The sequence below is a fragment of the Thunnus maccoyii genome, chromosome 3 (genome assembly GCF_910596095.1).
Source record: "Thunnus maccoyii chromosome 3, fThuMac1.1, whole genome shotgun sequence".
Lineage (NCBI taxonomy): Eukaryota > Metazoa > Chordata > Actinopteri > Scombriformes > Scombridae > Thunnus > Thunnus maccoyii.
In genome coordinates this window covers 3,655,959-3,674,707 of record NC_056535.1, presented here as the reverse complement: position 1 = coordinate 3,674,707, position 18,749 = coordinate 3,655,959, and the positions used below count along the sequence as shown (strand labels likewise).

Here is an 18,749-nt window from a genome sequence, read left to right as displayed (position 1 = left end):
CATTACACACAGTCATTTGATCCACTGTTAAGAACACAGCAAGAGCTAAATTTAGACTCAAACAGTACTGACTTGAGTATAGCTGATCTACTCTATGTGCTACAGAAACAGAGTTTTTGCAGGTGAATATTTTATGCTCTAGTACCACCTGTTAATGTCATTTCACATTGTATATCAACACACTTAACACCTTACATATCACAATTCTATAGAGTTGAATCAACAATTCTTTGACACAGAACATTGTGAGCTTCATAAAGGTAGGATTCATTCCCTGGTGACTAATATGACTCATTTTGAAAAGTTGATGGATCTCAGCTTTAAGCAGCCATCATTTCAAAACATTTCAGGACATCGTTTTAGTTGCTTCTCATGCATCAACAAGACCATTCTTGTGATAAATATGTTGACACTCAGTTATCTATTATTGTGTCTGTGTGGATGTTAGTATGACTATTTATTATTTCTAAATATACTATTTGCCTCTATATCTATTATAACTGACCTTACAGTATAGTCTGAACAAGTCAAGGAATGATCACTGTGGTCAAGACCACACAGCTTCTAGCTACTGACCACCGAGTCAAACAATGGACAAGTGCTGGGAAGGTCTGGTGGTCTGGTGGGCCCCATATTGAGTGTTTTGTTAAGATTATTTTCCCTATGGATCTATGTGGAATGAGGGCTTTAATTGCAGGCCATGCATTCCCATCCACGCATTCCCATACTTGTCAAGGTAACTTGTGAAAGGCATTCCTCTACCACCCAACCAGCACTGCACTCCAGACATCCATATGCCCGTGTGTTTTCTGTCAAAATACCACCTAAGATAAGATCTACAAATCCTCCATTAGTGAAAATGCAGCTCTTAATTGATGACTGACCTTGGAAGTGCAGCTGTCACGTGTTGCATATTCGGTTGAGGTTAGAATTGAACATCTCTTGACCTGTTTTCATACAATGATATTTACACTCTCCCAGTTTGAACACACATTCAGGCTCCAAGACTGAAATCAAAGCATCCACAGCAAAGAGAGTATAGCTGAGCACTCCCTGGTGAAAAATATAATTTCTCTTATTGTTAGAAAACACCACATGAATGCCAAAAGGAGGAAATGTTTTTCTGGCTTCTTCAGAAAAAAAAAATCACAAAAATTGCAATTCTGGTTCCTATTACTCACAGTTTCTCTGGGACATCATTGTCCATGACAGACACACACACAGACAGATTTTCACTCCAGGCTTGGAACATAAAGCAGCTGAGTTTCCCCCTCTGTGATTTGAGGCTTAAAACAAAGACAAACACAGTTCTGGATTTACTTTACTACATTTGATGCTGACATGGTTCATTTGAATAACAGTAGACCTTCCTAAACTTTACAGAAAAAACACATGAGGCAGTGGTGGAAATGTGGAATATTAATTGATTAAATAAATTTTATGATACTACAGTATTTGAACATGATCAAATGCAAAGCAATCTTAGTTCTCTTTGAAGATAACCTCACACAGCTCTGTCACATGAAAGAAAAAACAGTATTCCTTCCACCTGTCTTTCATCACCCCATGTTTCCTGTGGTACCTCTAAACTCTGTGACTTTATTAGACCCTCAGTGAAGACTGACATACAGTAAGCATTGGGCAAATAAACTGCATAGCAGGAGGCTGATTCAGTGTGGAAATGTGCCATCCAGTGAATGGGGTGTATTGTCAGCCTGTTTTCTTAGACACCCTCATGTGTGCGTGATTGTGGCTGGGTGGTTGAATTTGTGATTTACACACTTTTATGCAATTATGTGCACGTGTAGGTGCTCTGCGAGCATATGGACATGAACTTACACCTGCACGTGTGTTTTCTTCAGGCTGATGTGATTTCTTGTGTTCATTGTGTCTGGTTTTTGTCTCTCAGTTGTGATTGGACCAGGTCTCAGGAAAAGTGAAACATTCAGGGAGTTCAGAGCCCACCGGTCTACAATGTGTACTATGTATTATTTAGGAATATGAATCATGGGAGCACAATATCAACTGAAACAGTAAAACTCTTATAACTGACTGAGGGCCCATCTACAATACAGTGCCTCAAGGCTAGATAACATGCAGGAGCCGTCATCAGGGTCTTATCATGTAAGTTAATATTGTGCTTTATTTGTTGCACATGCACAAACAACACAATAAAGTGTAATTTGCTGGTAATCAAATGGCCACAAACTTCTAATAAATAAAGTAACAGTGATGCTGGTCTGTTTGTCATTTGGTTGCGGAACTCTTTGGAGAGCTGAACCACGGCTTGGGAACCATTGTGATAGACTGCATCCCTGTAGAGGTGCTCTGCTCTCTGGCATCACTGAAGTACTGCATCCAGCGGGTGGTGCTCTGCAGGCTGAGCAGCAGTCAAACCGCCTACAAATAACCAGAGCAAAATTAAACGTGGAACGATTTTGCCTTCAAAATAAAAGCATTATACAAGTAAGAATGAATTTGTCACATAAACTAAAAAACAAACAAACAAACAAAGATGTGATCAGCCATTATCATGTCAGCCTGAGATAACAATTACTGATCAAGGTACAGGGTGGTTTTGTCAATAAATTAATTATAGAGGGTTTGTCTTTAATTATAATAACATTACTGAAAAAAAAAAATCCCTGATTTAAAAAAAAACAAACAAACAAAAAAACACTACTACTAAACAGAACAAAAAGTATGACTGTTTGCAGTGAACAGATTTTTTTTTTTTTTTCAAATTCTGTATTAATTATCTTTGCAACCTTTGATTACACTTTGGTACTTTGTATTAATTGTATTAGCTGTATTGATGTGTTACTGTTACTGTACTGTGTGTACTGGAGTGTGTGATTTGCAGGTCTGTGAGGATACAGTATAAATAATATTTACCCTACCAAACTGTACTCAAATATTGTGTCTGTATTTGGATGTGCATTAGTGAGACTGGTGTAATTTGTCTCTGTACTGTAACTACATGAGCCACAGTTTCACAAGCTGCTCTCATCAACAATGACTACTAACTATTTTCCCATCTTTTTGTTGATGACAGAGTTGGAGAGAGAAGTGCTGGGAGAGTTTGTTGTGTTTGAGTGCGGAAAGTGTAGCTTAGTGTTATCTAAAAGATTTTCAAAGACATGGCTGAATATTTCGCTGATTTCAACAAGTCAACTCTCGCAAGATTTCAGAACAAGACTTCTCATTAAATCAACGAAAACATTCCATTTTGGCAATGTAGCAGTGCCAGTGGCACAACTCATTCAGCACTACACGCAGTGATCCTCCAACTGCTCCAGTGAACCAGTAGTTAGCAGCCAGAAGCAGACTGGGACAGGTCCTCCCAGGTGTCTCAAGTTTCCCATTGGAGTTTGACTGGAAAGCTTTTATTTTGAAAGGCACACCAGGAAGCATGCGTGATACTGCAGTAAGCTTGTCGCTGAGCTGTCAGCTCATAATAAACCAGAGTCTGACTGAGGGAAGCAAACGCAGAGTCTCAGCAGCGCTGCTGTACAGGCTGTCAGCAGCTATTTGTAAAATAAGATATATGATATTTTATCAGGATCTCTAACTTCACAAACGCAGACGGACGCTTTGGACTTTTGGAAGGTGTTATCCTCCTATTTTCACATTTCAACTTTTTTTTTTCTTTTTTCCCCAAATTTTTAATTTTATTTTTTAATGTTTAATGTGTGATGGCTAGTGTGTCATCGGTTGATGTGGGAGTTTTGTTTCTCATCGTGGTGACAGCATCTTTGGCAAACGGTGAGTAATAGGCTACTGTTAGATCAGTGGGTGGTCTTCTTATTGTAGGGCTTTACAGCAGAAATAGTGTGCACAGAGATCAGTTGTTGTGCATAATGATGGCTAAAATACTCTACAAGTGATTGGCAAATTAGTGACGGAGAAGCCAAACAGATGGATTAACACATGCACTTAGCCTGTTATCTATAAGTTCACTGTGTGCAATTTAAAAAAAACACAGTTGCAAATCTATAATACAACTCAGGAGGATACAGTGCAAATAATAATGCCTTAGGAGCTGAAATGATAAGTGCTATAAGGTCAATTCATTCTTTATCATTTTACAGACACAATATAAAATCCACACTACAGTAAAATTGTGAAATTATTTTGGAAGTCAGAATTAGGGCAGTAATTGACTTTTATTTTTTATTATGCATTGATCAAGCCATTGTTTTTTCCTCATAATTGATTAATCATTCAGTCCAGACAATGTAAAAGTAATGACAAACGCCCATCTCAGGTAACCAGAGCCAAAAGTGATGTCTTGGAGTAGATCAGAAACCCACAGGTAACCAGTTTACAATAATTAGATAATATGAGCAAATCATCACATTGGAGAGGCTGTGACCCACAAATGTTTGGGGACTTCACTGGTTAAATGACTTTAAACAATTAATCCATAATTGAAAGTGTCATCAGATAATTAAATGCCAACTAATCAAAACAGCACTCTGCTTGTAGGAAAACTGCAGCCAATGTTGATGTCATAGTCATTGATTTCCTCTTATAATCTTAATTTAAACAGCAACAACAAAAATAATTTATGTGAAATAATCTCATTATAATGAAGATTTTGTCATTACTGGAAAAGGCGATGCAGGTCGCGTAGGCTGGTTTAGATCTCCTATTCCTCTGCGCCACCTACACCTCCATATGTAAATATCATAACGCATGGGATGGTCATCTGAACCCACTGACTTCACAGACACACTATATGTAGGGTGCAATTTGTGGAAAAGTCAGAGGGGGGATGTTTTTCAAACGTTTTTATTCATGAAAATAAATCAGAACCACAGTGGTCATATATAGATTATGAAGTCTATTAGGCTATTTCTTGCAGGTGTTACAGTAACATTTATAAGATAATTATGAACTTTTATAACTTGATCTTGACCACTGCATTTGCAGGAATATTTTAACCCATTTAAAAAAAAAAAAAAAAATTCATCAAGTAGTGCGATATTTTCACTCTTAGGGATGTGATATCAAGTTCTCAGGAGATATGATCATATACTGTACAACAAAAAAAAAAAGCTAATTTAACATGCTAGAAATAAATCCCGCAACCCAACACTCCTTTCAGTACTGTGGATAGCGCCACTCGGCCAGATGTGCCAATACACTTAATGTCATCCTTGTAAGTCATTGTTTAATTCAGATCTAAGTGCAGCGCACAGCAAACTTCAGTACTGAATAGAAAATAATCACAACATGCAATAGCACAATGTGCTTTCATCATAAAATAAAATGGCTTCAGTATATGCCTACTTGTTAGACTATGAAAACAGTCTGCCTTGATGACTGACTTCTGCCTTCTTTTTATGCTTTCCTGTGGAGGGGTCATCCGCGGTGTGTCGCCCCTCTTTTACCCACATCTCTGCAAATCTGTGAGCAGGGAAGGAGGTGACCCCTGGTCCATTTACTGCGTCATGACGTTGCCTAGACACTGTGTCATCTCTATTGTCACATGAGCGCTGACAGTGAAAGTCCATTTCTGATTTTATTGTTGTTTACGCTAATGACTGTTCTCATATTGTAAAACTTTACTTAGTTTTTTGAAATAGCCTATTTTTATTTTAGATATTTTATATGGTCTATGGGTGAAGCAGCATAAATCACGATTAGAGGGATACATTTTTGTCCCCACAAAAATAACTCAGCAGAGGCAGGGATATATAGACCAGAGGGGGGGGGGGGAACTCCCCACCATCCCCTGCCGGCAAATCACACACTGACTATATGTCCCCACAGGGGTCTAGACCTGGCAAGTTTACATTCAGTAATGCTATTTCAGGCCCAAGATATGAAAGGAAGTTTTCAAACGCTTCTCAAATTGCTGTGATCCTGCAGGTTCTTCATCCAGCAATATTACGTATAGGGACTATTATAGTAATACAGAGAAAGAGGTAAAAATATCATCAAGTATGGTATGGTATGAACTTGGCATACACAGACACACTATACAGCATGTCCCATGTCCCTATGGGAATATTATAGGACGAGCAAGTTTACATTTGGTGGCGCTATTTAAGGCCAAGGATATGAAAGGAAGTTCTCAAACGCTTCTCAAATTGCTGTGATCCTGCAGGTTTCTCATCTAGCAAAGATGTGAGCCAGAGGCTGGAGATGGAAGCGGTCAAGCTTAGCACGCTCCTGCCCGGTGGTATGGATGACCTTGGCGGCGGTGCTTCTGAGAGTGAGGTGAAGCCCTGCTCTACATGTGACCCGCCAGGGGCCCGGAGGCGTGTGAAGAGATGCACGTGTTACACTTACAAAGACAAGGAGTGTGTGTATTACTGCCACCTGGACATCATCTGGATCAACACACCAGAGTAAGAGTCATTTTCCAATCATCTTCAGTTTACCTCAGTGTTTTAGTGGATTCAACATGGCTGCCGTACTATAACATTACTATGATGCTCCTTACACTTATAGTGTGTGTGCGCTGTTTTATCTCACACAGGCTCCGCCCTCAGCTGGACTTTATGGGTAATACTCTCCAATCACACGCACGCAATCATCCACTATAATTTGCATGTACGTAGCCAGCCAATCAGGACACACCTACCGATTATGTGTGTCTCACACAGTATAAAATGCAGGGTCTTGCCGTAGTTCTCATCCTTCTAACTTCAGCGACGACAAAGTCAGCTCATTGATCTTATTTCTCCACGGATGGAGTCGCCTAAGTCACTCTAAGCTCGTTTCTGCCAGCAACAGTGGGACCATTTTTGGCTGTATGATGTCTCACTCCACTGCGACAAGAGCGAACCGGAGTTCGAGATTGATCTCCATGACGAAAATGAGTTCACCGCTTCATCTGGCCCTCCGCTGCTGCTGCCAGACGCCTCGGCTGAGACTCTCCGAGTGACTTCACTGATGGTTGGTGACGACAACCTCTGGTCTGTGTATGCAACATCGCTGACTTTCAGAAATCCACCACCGACTTCAGTTTGCCACGATTTCCTGAAGGCTGTGGCCATGGTGGCGGAGCATGTAGGGCTCTTTCTGCCCCCCCCCCCCCCCCCCCCCCCATCCCGCCCAAACCAGTCAGCCGACGTCGTGAAGGCTTTTACAGCCTGGCTCATCCGGCTCAACCTGCCTTTGTTTCACCTCCTCTCCCAGTCATTTTGCAGTGTGTCTAAGCGTCCTGGAAGGAGCCACTGACAACAAAGTCACCAGTGGCGGGACTGGTTTCCTTCTTGAGAGTGCAGGGCCACACAGAGACAGGCTGTCCTGGTGTGCGTTCCCAGGAAGAGGCTTTTGCAGCCCTCCTGATTCCTCACCCAGCTGGCTGAGTGGCTTGCAAGAAGCCACAGCCTCCACTGATGCGGGATAGGGACACGCTGGAATATTTTGAAATAATATTCTGGCTGGCCGTGCAGCTGGCCGCGGCAGCTAACGATCTAGGAGTGTTGGGCATCGCTGTGGCTAATACATGATTTGGTAGATTTTCTGGGCTGCACCATTCCATTAATAACCTGATTCTGGGTGTTGTTACTGCCACAAGGCAGGTGATGTCACTTGCCACAGTGGGCTCACATCACGTGTGACTGGGACTCACTGCCCTACAGAGGAAAGACAGAGAGGACCTTCTGGGAGCTCCCATGGCTCTGACAGGCTTTTCAGGTCCATTTCTTCTGTAACTCAGCGCTTCAAGAGGCTGGAAGAGGAGAAGGCACAGCTGAGCCATCATCTGCCATTTGCGCCTTCTTTGAGCCAAAGAGGAGACGAGGTGCATCGCTGCAGTGCCACGGTGAGGAGGAGAGCGCACAGGCAGGGCAGAGCTGTACTGGTTACACCTGGTTCATGTTCATGTTAACTGGGCTGGATTGGGCCCACTACTGCTCCGTTTTAGTGGCTGGGATTATAAAGTGGTTGGAGGCCCACGGCGACTAACCTATAGCCGGTAGGGCTCAGTGAAGCAGTCTGATGACATGTTGCAGCAGGGCAAACATTCATCGGGCTCTGCCTACTGTACCCATAGAGTCTACCTATGGACCCTGCCACTCCTATGCCGTCTGCTTAAGTGGTTTCGGGATGAGAGCTACAGCAAGACGCCTCTTTTTATACTGTGTGAGACACACATAATCAGTAGGTGCGTCCTGATTGGCTGGCTACGTACATGCAAATTTCAGTGGGCGATTGTTTGCACGTTCTTGGAGGAGAGTATTACCCGTAGAGGCCAGTAGAGGATGCCGCCTGTGCTTATAGAACTAGGGTTACAATATCGTAATCTTCGTTCCAGGCTTTATAGTGACATCATCATGGTATTCTAGAACTCCTATTGTGTTACTTATACAATCACATTAGTACCATTTCAAAATTTACCACAGTTATTTTTCTTAAAACTATCTGTGCAGGCGGTGTTGTGTCATGATCTGGCAGTGGTTTGCTGTTGTCCTGTTTTTTTTTAATCAGACTTTGCAATTGAGACCCTTCATATGAAGTCTTATTTGAAACACTTATGTGCTGGAAAGTCATCATCACATTAGTACAGGTATACCACAGAAGGTCCTAATATGTGACTTATGTGGAAAAGAAGTCTTAAACTCTGCATTAAAGGAATACTCTTCATTTTTTAAGCTGTGATAAGGGTTTCAGAGAAACTTAAACTAGGCTCAGTATTTCCCTTGACTTCAAGAACAGTACAGATTTGATGTAATCTAGACTCTGCAGCTCTCAGGTATTTTAATTCCTCTGAGGATTTCTGACAGTGGCTAACAGGACGGTGTGTGTGTGTGTGTGTGTGTGTGTGTGTGTGTGTGTGTGTGTGTGTGTGTGTGTGTGTGTGTGTGTGTGGGAGGGGTCCTACTTCTTGGCCATCTAAGATGTTTTGATTAACCCTAGGCAATGAAACGGCAGCTTAACATGCTATTATACCAAAGCCAACACCTCTCAGGCGGGTTTGAGTGGCCAAGACCACTATTTTCCTGTTATTTAACCATCCAACATTGTTTTGCACATACTTTTTTTTTTTTTTTTTAATCAGCTGCACAAAAAAAAAAATATTGCACTGGACTTGCCACGGGTTGGAAACTTCAATTCTCTTTCAATTTCTTATTGACCTGGTACAAAAAAAGACAACAACAAAAACTATTCACCTGCATTAGAAGATGCCAGCTGATGCCTGTCTACAGTATCAAGCAGATTAGTAGACAGTTTTACCTGCTCCTTGTTGACTCCAAACAAGAGGTCTCAGGGTGGCTCTAGTTTAATTGGATTCTCATAGAGTATGTAAACACACCTTTCAGCCAGTCTCAATTTAGGAAGGTGTGAGAAAGTTGGAGTAGGGGGTTGAGTTGATATCAGGTCAGCTCTTTGATCTTCAGTTCTTCTTTATCAGTCCTTTGATTACAAAGTGTCCCTTGAGGTGTGGCCACAAGAGCAGAGTTAAAGTTTTCAGCCTGCAGAGAGCAGTGCAGCAGCTGTTTTCTGCTTCTACAAGCAGATGCAGAACTTCATTTGAAAAATGTTGAAGTTAAATGCCACTCACTTTTTGAAGCCATTTAAACAAGTTTATGGCGTAGGAAGCATGCTATAGTGCTGATTCACTTTTTACAAACCCATGCAGCTTATACCATCTGACCAACAGCAAACCTTAGTGTGATGAGATCAAAGACACTGAGTCCTGATAGGGCCTTTTCCGCAGTAACGCCTTACAGATGAAGCTGAAAATTGGCTGGGCACAACCTTCTAGATATATCATCTAGTTTGGTATGCAGGAGTAATACCATGTGGTGAAAATCAAGGTGCAGCTGGAAAGCCTTTCCTCCGCGAAGGGGTCGTAGAAGGTCGACAGCACCTGCTTAGACTTTGCGTGAAACCAAATTAGTACATTTTTGGCTGGACCGGCCACACACCAGCCCTATAACTCTGAATGTCAGTCACTGACTGACTGACTCACTGACTCACTGAGTGATGAAGTTACATCATTGGTCAGCCGGCCCAGTGATGGAGTTTCCCCATTGGCCATTGCTCTTTCAAAATGAATTGACATGAACAGTTTCAATTACGTTCTCAGAGGTGCTCACAGCGGGGCCCCAAAATAAGTTTTAAAAACACACATTTACCCACTGAAGCATCTCACAGGAGGCTCTGGCACTGACAGGAGCACCAACCTGCAGATACAAAGAGACACAATAGATCCATTTTACCAGCCTGCACAACTAGATAGCAGCTAGTTTGCATGGCTAGCATCATTAGCATAGCTGAGCCATGCTGTGTGTAGCCCATAGACTGTATAAAATAAGATGTAGCTGTGGTATTTCCAATTTAACAGCACCGTGCTTGCAGGTGACAGATGTTTACTGTATTTGTGTGCTCTGAAACACACAGCTGACGGCCTGCTAGCCTAGCATGCTAATCCTATGTAAACATATGGATGAGACCATATCTTTACAGACATCTGCAGATAGAAACAGATGAAAGAGCAGCAGAGTTAACAGATAATTAGCATATTTATAATAAAAATAAAAATAAAATAAAATAACTTAACAATTGCTTAACAAAAAGGTTGCTTAACAGTGTCATGTGATATACTACTTCAGTACACTACAGAAAATTGCAGATGAACATTTAATATCCAGGAATTCATATTATAGACACTACCACTTACTATCCCTGTAACAAATTGACCACAATTACACACACTGACCATACACAGTCCAGCCATATACTAGGTTTTGACCTAGTCTTGTTGTTGAAAAGCTACTTGTTAGCACAGAAGGACCCTGTCCACCATCTAAGCAATACTATAGTATATAGTACTAAGCACTGCTATACACTGCACATGTTCATGTTCACCTTTGAACTTATTTTAGTTCTGAACTTTCTTCTGAAGTATAATTCCATATTTACTGCTCGCAATACTGCTTGCTTTATTGCTTAATTTGAACAGTTTCATCAAAACATATGGCCTCAAAAGTCATTCTGTGGACAGGATTTAGGCTTTCTTTTCAAATATATCGCTGACAATTGTATGCAACCTATATCTTAAAGTTCACCATGGATCTTATGGAACAGCTGTATGTAGTGACTGACGGTTCACATGGGAGCATGTGTAAAATATTTGGTAAGACTAAAATTAAGTACCTGAGGTGTTATATAGGACAGCCTAAGTACCTGCAGCTGTTACAGTACAGTAACCTGACCTTTTGACTTTACTCCTCTGACTATGGACATTTTCATGACTTATAAAAATGTTTTCGTTTTCCCTAGCACAGTGTAAAAACCTTATGTCAACACTGTCAGTTGTCAGTGACACATTCTTGTGAAACTGGTAAAAAAAAATGCAGGTTGTGCCACATTACTGGGTTTAGATTTGTTACCAATGTTGCTTAAAAACTGGATACTAAGAAATGATGAAAACAATGCAAGCTCTCAGAAGGAAGTTTCATGATCTTCATATTCTTCATAGGCCATGTCATGCCAAGTCATGTCAGATACAGATCAAATCAAAAATTCAAACGTAAGGGTCAGGTGCAGACATGCTTATCTTACCAGCAGCTAGTGATTGCAAATCTTTAGATGTGATTGATGCTATTGTTAGTAGAAGTTTAATTTAAAAAAGGCTTTGATTTGCTGCGCTCAAGACAGTACCAGTCATTTAAATGAATCACCTGTACATATACTGACATATACTGTATATATAGTGACATATACTGTAGATTGTCAAAAACTGTTTCACCCTGTGTCATCTCCTCATTTACAGTATTGATTGAAACACCTTTGGGATAGACGGTTGTCTTTTGGAATGTGAACCTGAAACCATTTACTGTTTAGTGGAGGTTAAAAAATGGCTTGACATAATGCCTTGTGTATATTACTTGAAGCACTCTGTGCAAGATAAGTAGTGTCTGTAGATATATGAGTAATTTCTGTAACACTTTGTGAAGGGTTTAACTGTCAGTAAACCCTCCTGGAACAGTGCAGGGTTTTATATATAGATATATAAATCCTCACCTGTCATACCAGGCTACTGTAAGTCATAAAGTCGAGCTGCTACAGATGAATAAATCTCATTCTCCTTAAAGGAACCCTGTGGAGTTTTTTTTTTTTTACTACTAGTAGCAATATGGAGCAGTGTTTTTATCTATCACACGTGTGCAAGTGTTTTGGTGAGAAACACTGAAAGTAAACTCCACAGCGCACCTTTAACGGTGATACTATAGATTATTACCTCTTTGGCCAAATGAAATTCTAGACATGGGTAGAATAAATAAATAATATAATTATATTGAAAAGTGTTCCTAATATTTTGTCCACTCCATTAACATATATGAATATAACATATATATGAGAATGGCAAAATATTAGAAACACATTTCAATATAATGCACTCCAGTACACCACACCACCCACTACAACCTCAATAATAAACATAAAGTAGAATTATCACCTTTCTGACAATGTCTAACAAAAACTTAGCTTAATAAAAGTAGAATTTATGGCAGAGCTGTTGTATTGGATTGCATTAGATTGCACAGGTATTCCTAATAAAATGGCTGTTAAATAAATAAATAAGGCAGTGTAAAGTAAAAACGAGTAATATAATGTGTTAATGTAATGTGTTACTTTTGCTGCTGAGTAATGAGTAAGGTAATGTAATTACTTTACAATGAATAATGTGTAATCAGTAATTAATTACAATTTTCAAATAACCTGCCCAACACTGGTGCAGAGTCAGAAATCTCTGTATCCATATGCCAAAGGTTGTTGTCCACTGGGAGTTCAGCAGGATCAGCTGCCATGCTTAAGCAGATACTGACCAAACAAAGTACATCCAGATCCTGTTTGAATCTGCCTCACAATCCTTTGATCTCCTCAAAGGAGAAGACTTTTTTTGTGGTGCGCTCAAAAGAGAGCACATTGCATTCTTTCACTTTATTCAGTTTGGTCCCTGAGAACACATGGTAAAACAATGTGATCCATCCATCTCTATATCTGCTTATTCCTACTCAGTGTTATTGGCGAAGAGTAAAAGTTAGTGTATCATCACTTTGAGATGTCAAGTGTGTAATACAATTCCACCTTCATGCTGCTCTCATGCCAGGTAGTCTTCCTCACTGATGGGTGGTCACACCGCCATTGGTGTGGAGATCACCTGAAATGACCTCAGTTGACCTTGAGAAGATTCATCTGAGGTGCGATGAGTGTGGTGTGGCATGGTGAGATCAACTCTGGAAAGAAAACATAGGCCTTTGGGGGCCTAGATGCTAATCTGTCCCCAGCTGCTCAGGAAGTCTGGGATCAGAGGATCAAAGATTTGAACGAGGAAATGGTCACTGCCCTCCTGAGTCTGTTAGGTTCAGGGTCAACCTGGAGATCCTCCAACACCATCAAGGTGTATTGTGCCCACTTTGTTCAAGAGAACAGGTGTTACTACATGGTTTCTAGGTCACTTTTAAGTCTGTAAAGATTTTTGCATGTTGGTTAACTTGCTCTTGAGTTTCTGTGAGGACGTTTTGTTTTTACACAATATAGTAATGTGTATGTGCATCATATTGGGGAGGAGCTCATTTTTGACATTAAACCTGAGTTTTGTCCACTTTGGGGGAGCAGAAACAAGTTGTGAACAGAACATTAATATATCATTACCTTTTAAGTTGATACAGTAATATTATCATTCATTTGGAGTTGTGTTTCTGTCTACCTGGTGAATATAAGTCCAATAATCACTCTCTTTTTAGCTTTATTTTGGTCTCCACCAGCTCTTTAGCTGCTAAATGCTCCACTATCTTCACCAGCTAGTTGTAACTGTACGGTGGGGTTTTAGAGCTTTTTCTCTGAAAACAGATGCTTACACAACTACGCTATGAGAGCGCTGACAGTGAACCAACAGTAAAATTGCAGCCAAACAGTTAAACAATGAGCTGAAACAACGATCTATAAAGTCTGTAAAGCCATGGGAGATCTGGGAACACAGCAACATCATCTAAAAGAAGTTTGCCGGGGAAATTATTTGGAAGAGAAAAAAAAGGCAAACAGTAAAATAATTCCAAACTGTTGGTTGTAAACATCCATCAAACTGTACAGACCCAGTAGTTCGACTTTGGCCTACCATGCTTACCATAGTTGTGCACACACAGTTACTGACTCAGACTGAGCTCTGATCAGACTCGGTGAGTGTAATGTTATCATAACCAATAGACATAATGACCAAAACAACTAACATAAGAGTCATGTTGTAATGAAACAAAGTTGTCATTTAACCTGTGAATCTGTTGTCTCTCAAAGCTGTAGCTACCAGAGAGGATTCTTACTAAATGTCATACTAGTCTTTGCGTGCATGGAGGCTGCTTGTTCAGGCTGGTTAAGAGAACAGATATTTTTTTGTTTTTGCTGGCACTGACTAACATAATTATTGGCAGCACAAATAGTGACACAAGCAGTGCTGTGACATTGTGAGGTTATTTGCCCCGACCTTGACATGTCTTTTGGTTTGGTATTTTCACATCCTGCACAGTGCGCATGGTGCAAAAGTGTGAGGAGAGGTGCAAAGAAATGTGAATTCCATGCAGATGAGGCAGCCCAGCTGTTGACAGAAGGATTTTTATAGCCAAGCAGCATGCAGTGTGTGAATATGCCTGATGACTGGAGCTGGGGTCTTGAGTGGTAATGCATTCTCTCAAAATGCAATAAAATGTACTTTTTATGCTATAATAAAATTATATAGTTAGTTCATGTGGAGTTTGGTTCAGTGGCAGTGATGGACCAAGTTCAGTATTTCCAAGATCCTGGGTACAGCCCTGTTCACTCTTCATTGAAGCTTTCATGATTATCTGGTGACATTGGTATTATACTCTACATATCCTTCATAACTTAAATATACTGTGCCAAAGGTTTGCTCATATACAAACAATCATTGCCTTCCATGCTTATGTTTTAATGGTTGTTTTTGTGAAAATCCCCTGGGTTATTAGATTATTAGGTTATTAGATTAGAAATCACAAAGTGGGACAGTAAAAGAAACAGCCTGCCCTTCACTGACTAGTCCAAGTTTACTGAAATCTTCTAACTTTGGTTTAAAAGGATTTCTTAAACCTTTTACCTTTACATTTTCCTGCCATCTCAGTCTGCATAGGTACCTACATTTGACTATTTTAGATCTACTTAAGCAATGAATTTTAGATAGTCTGACTACACCTATACAATCTTAACAAGCTAACAGTGGTCCTGTAATAAACAGCACCGTTGCAAAGCCTATGTTTTGCTGTTGTTGACACTATTTTTAGAAAGGTTACATATGGTCTTTCTGAGGGCTGCAGTCAGTGATGGTGTTGCACTGGACTGCATTACACTGAAATATGTCTCTTATATTCTGTCCCCATCTTGTATCCAGATGGGGTAGGACAAAATATTAGAAACACCCCTCAGTATAATGCAATCCAGTAAAGCTTCAACACCAGCGCATGGAAACTCATTATTTTCTCTAAAATCACCATAGTGTTTGGCTGATTGCCATCTGACAAAGTGTCAAAAATAAATATTACAGTATACTTCTGTGAGTGCGTCAAAGTTGTACAGGTGTAGTTAATGTCAGCTGAATGTACAGGGTTCCCATCTGTCTGGTCACTCATTGCACTGTATATGTGCGTTTCTTTTTATAGGCACACTGTACCATATGGTATGTCCAGTTACCAGGGTTCCCTGCGTATGACGCGTTCCGCTGGGACTAAGCGGGACAGGAGGGGGGCGGAGGCCCGGCGTTGTGTGTGTGCACTGCAGACTGACTCTGCCTGCAGCAGCTTCTGCATTGACAGGTAACTGTAACACATGCAATATTTACCATTAATTCACAAACATATATATATATATATAGTAAATATCACAAGAGATAGGAGATACCAACAGAGAATGTGTCAACATTGCTATACTGTAGCCACTCAAAACAAACGTATGCAATGGATCAGCAGATTTCCATTAAAATGAAATCAGTTTAAAACACAGTTTTAAATCACTGCCTACTGACCTGCAGGTAACCATAGCAGCAATTTTTATTGTTCATGCTACATCACAAGTTAAATTCCCTCATAAAACTTACCTAACCAGGAGTTAAACTGAAAAACAGCCTCCTAGTGTCAAATTCTGCACATACATCATTCTGCACAGTGAAACTCAAACATCCAACTGAAGTAACAAGAAGCAAAACACATGTTTGAGTGGAAGTGGACTTTAAGTGTTTTTATACACGATACAGCCTATAAATGCTAAATAGGGGTGTTAAAGTAAAGTGTTACCTATAAAAGAGTGTAAAGTATTGGAGTAGCAGCCAGTTAGTGATGGTCTTAACCTCATTGTGAATAATGGCTAAATCAGCAACATCGATTAGATGTGGTCTTAAACACCTCTGTGGCTTTTTTTTCTCAGCAGGCAGAGGAGACCGCCCCTGGCAACGCCTAAAATATAAGAGGACAGCAACTCTGCACAGTGGACCTGCTATGAAATGAACATACATTATAGTGACATGCTCATAATCTGAAAGGTGGACAAACGTTGGAAGGCATCCCCTTATTTGGAAAAGAAGCATGAACATTATATCTACATTTGTGTAGATGGACATGTGTTTTTAGTGTGCTCAGTGCCTTTTCATCAGACTGATGGATGATTAACCGCCAAGCTGCTTGCACAAAAACTGAGGCCGTGGAGTACCAGTTGGGATGCTAAAGGAATGCGTGCCACCCTCCACTCCCCACCCCTCCTCAGCACTCTCTGCCTGTGTCTGTTTGGCAGGTGTGGACTATGTTTTTCATTATCCTGCCACCTCTCTGAGGACGGTTAACACGGCCAGTTTGTGTCAACCATGAAAGACTTTGGCAGAGCGAGTTCCTCACACATGTCCATGCCGCGTGATATTGAGGCCACTGCAAGAGCTGCTGCCATTCGACTCCATAACCTCAACCCATATCGTTAAAACATCATCACAAGAAACGTATCACGTAGCCGTGTGTTCTCCACAGGGAAAACATGTAACCTGCCTCTCTACGTCAGCAAGCCATCACGGCCTATAACTCAGCATTATTTGAAAAAATTCTGAATTTGTCACAGAAGTTATTATTTTGGTTATTAGGTTGTTCCCTCATAAATGGAGCTAGTTTCAGCAATTGTTTAAAGCATGAAAATCTCAACATTTCAGTGAATTACTTTACTTTTTCCTGGTATTTTTGGAGGTTAAAGGAACTGGAAGCAAAAATCAGCAAATCCTTACTTTTCTAATTTTACAATATTTCTTCTATTAAGCTATTATAAGTCTTGTGTATATGAAATGTGTTTCAATATATATATAGGCTATAAATTATATTTTCGTACAATACCTATATGTACAATAAAGATTTATAATAAGATGTTGTATATAAAATTATATATGTGATCATGCTAATCAACAGTAGGTGGTAAAGAACCCAGTCCAATAAAAAAGTACAGTGTACCATATGTAAATATATGGTGCAATTTATTTATCTTCTGTTTTTCTTTTCTTTGATGACTGGGCCTCAATCAAGTGACCATCTACAGGGATGATGTTAAGAATGACAGCTAGAACTAGCAGTTTGTTGTAAGTTGGGCATCTACAAACTGTCTATTGAAGGTTTCCCCACTGTATTTCAGTTTTAGTCTCCAACAAAAGGAAGACACGGATTCCTTGCTTTATATTTGAAATATTCTGATGCATATCTGGCTTTATGTAAGCATATTTAAAATGAAAATGTTACCCATTTAATGTGATATGAAAATGGTAAAGAATCTCTTTTTTGCATGCAAGACGGATGTCATAATTGGTGTTTTTTATCAGAAGCTTCTTTTACATTCAATGTAAAATTCATATCACAAGACACTGAATTAGGCTAGCACTAGCCTATATTTGTTCTGATTGAAGCCAAAGTGTCAGCACATTATGTTTATTGCAATGCACACTGCTGCCAGACACACTTTATCCATAATGTTATCCTGCATGTCAGTATTTGGCAGACCTAGGTATGCAGGATGGTGCTGATGATCTACAGATGTTTATATATTGTATCTGCTTATTAACTTATGTCTACACTATACAAAGATCAAACTATCTTTTAAAACTATAATTTATGCATGCGTTGCATATATTGGTGCCTCCTGGCCAAGTTAACATTATAATAATATAATATGCATATATAAACTGTAGGAAGGCTACATGTACAAAGGGCTTGACATCTTCAACCAACAGGCCATTGTAGATCCCAGCAGTAACTGGGGGAACTGGGAAAAGCAGTAACTTGGGGTGGTGAACAGGTGTGTAGTGCATCCAACTTTCATGAGTGAGCAGGAATTCAGACTGAAATCAGCATTGTCTTAACGCAGGGGGCTGGGCTGATGAGGGTGTTTTGTTTAAGATACTGGTGAGACAATGGAAAAATACAAAACACTGCACAGCAGTTCATAATACAGACAGGATTTTACATGTGTGTGATTGGCCACCGTAGCACCTTCCTGGATGACGTTGCATTGCGTTGTGGCAAAAGTTGAACCTGGTTCAACTTTTTGTTGGACAACCCTGTGTTGTTTTGCCAGAGCTCTCTGCGTTGGCATCCCTGCTGCATCAACACACTGCCCTCATTGAAATGAATGAGTGAGAATGCAGCCTAAGACCGAAGATTGTGTTCTGTCACAATCCAACAACAAATGTTTGTTTTTTTATACCTTAAAAAACCGCACTATAATCCACAGTGCTTGCCATGTGCTGATGTTTT

General features: G+C 40.2%; 1 protein-coding gene across 1 annotated transcript; it reads left to right on the top strand.

Annotated features, from left to right (window-relative positions):
• The first annotated feature begins 3,695 nt into the window (after nt 1–3,695).
• On the top strand, nt 3,696–17,319 carry LOC121894557 (endothelin-3). Its single transcript, XM_042407225.1, has 4 exons — nt 3,696–3,765; nt 6,116–6,359; nt 15,639–15,791; nt 16,399–17,319. The coding sequence occupies exons 1-4, from the start codon at nt 3,696–3,698 to the stop codon at nt 16,436–16,438; spliced, it is 507 nt and encodes a 168-aa protein (XP_042263159.1). The 3' UTR covers nt 16,439–17,319.
• Nucleotides 17,320–18,749: the final 1,430 nt, after the last annotated feature.

Coding starts and splice junctions, on each gene's coding strand:
- LOC121894557 (XM_042407225.1), top strand. CDS start 3,696: ATGGCTAGTGTGTCATCGGTTGATGTGGGAGTTTTGTTTCTCATCGTG. Junction 3,766..6,115: donor GACAGCATCTTTGGCAAACG/GTGAGTAATAGG, acceptor GTGATCCTGCAG/GTTTCTCATCTAGCAAAGAT. Junction 15,792..16,398: donor AGCAGCTTCTGCATTGACAG/GTAACTGTAACA, acceptor TTTTTTTCTCAG/CAGGCAGAGGAGACCGCCCC.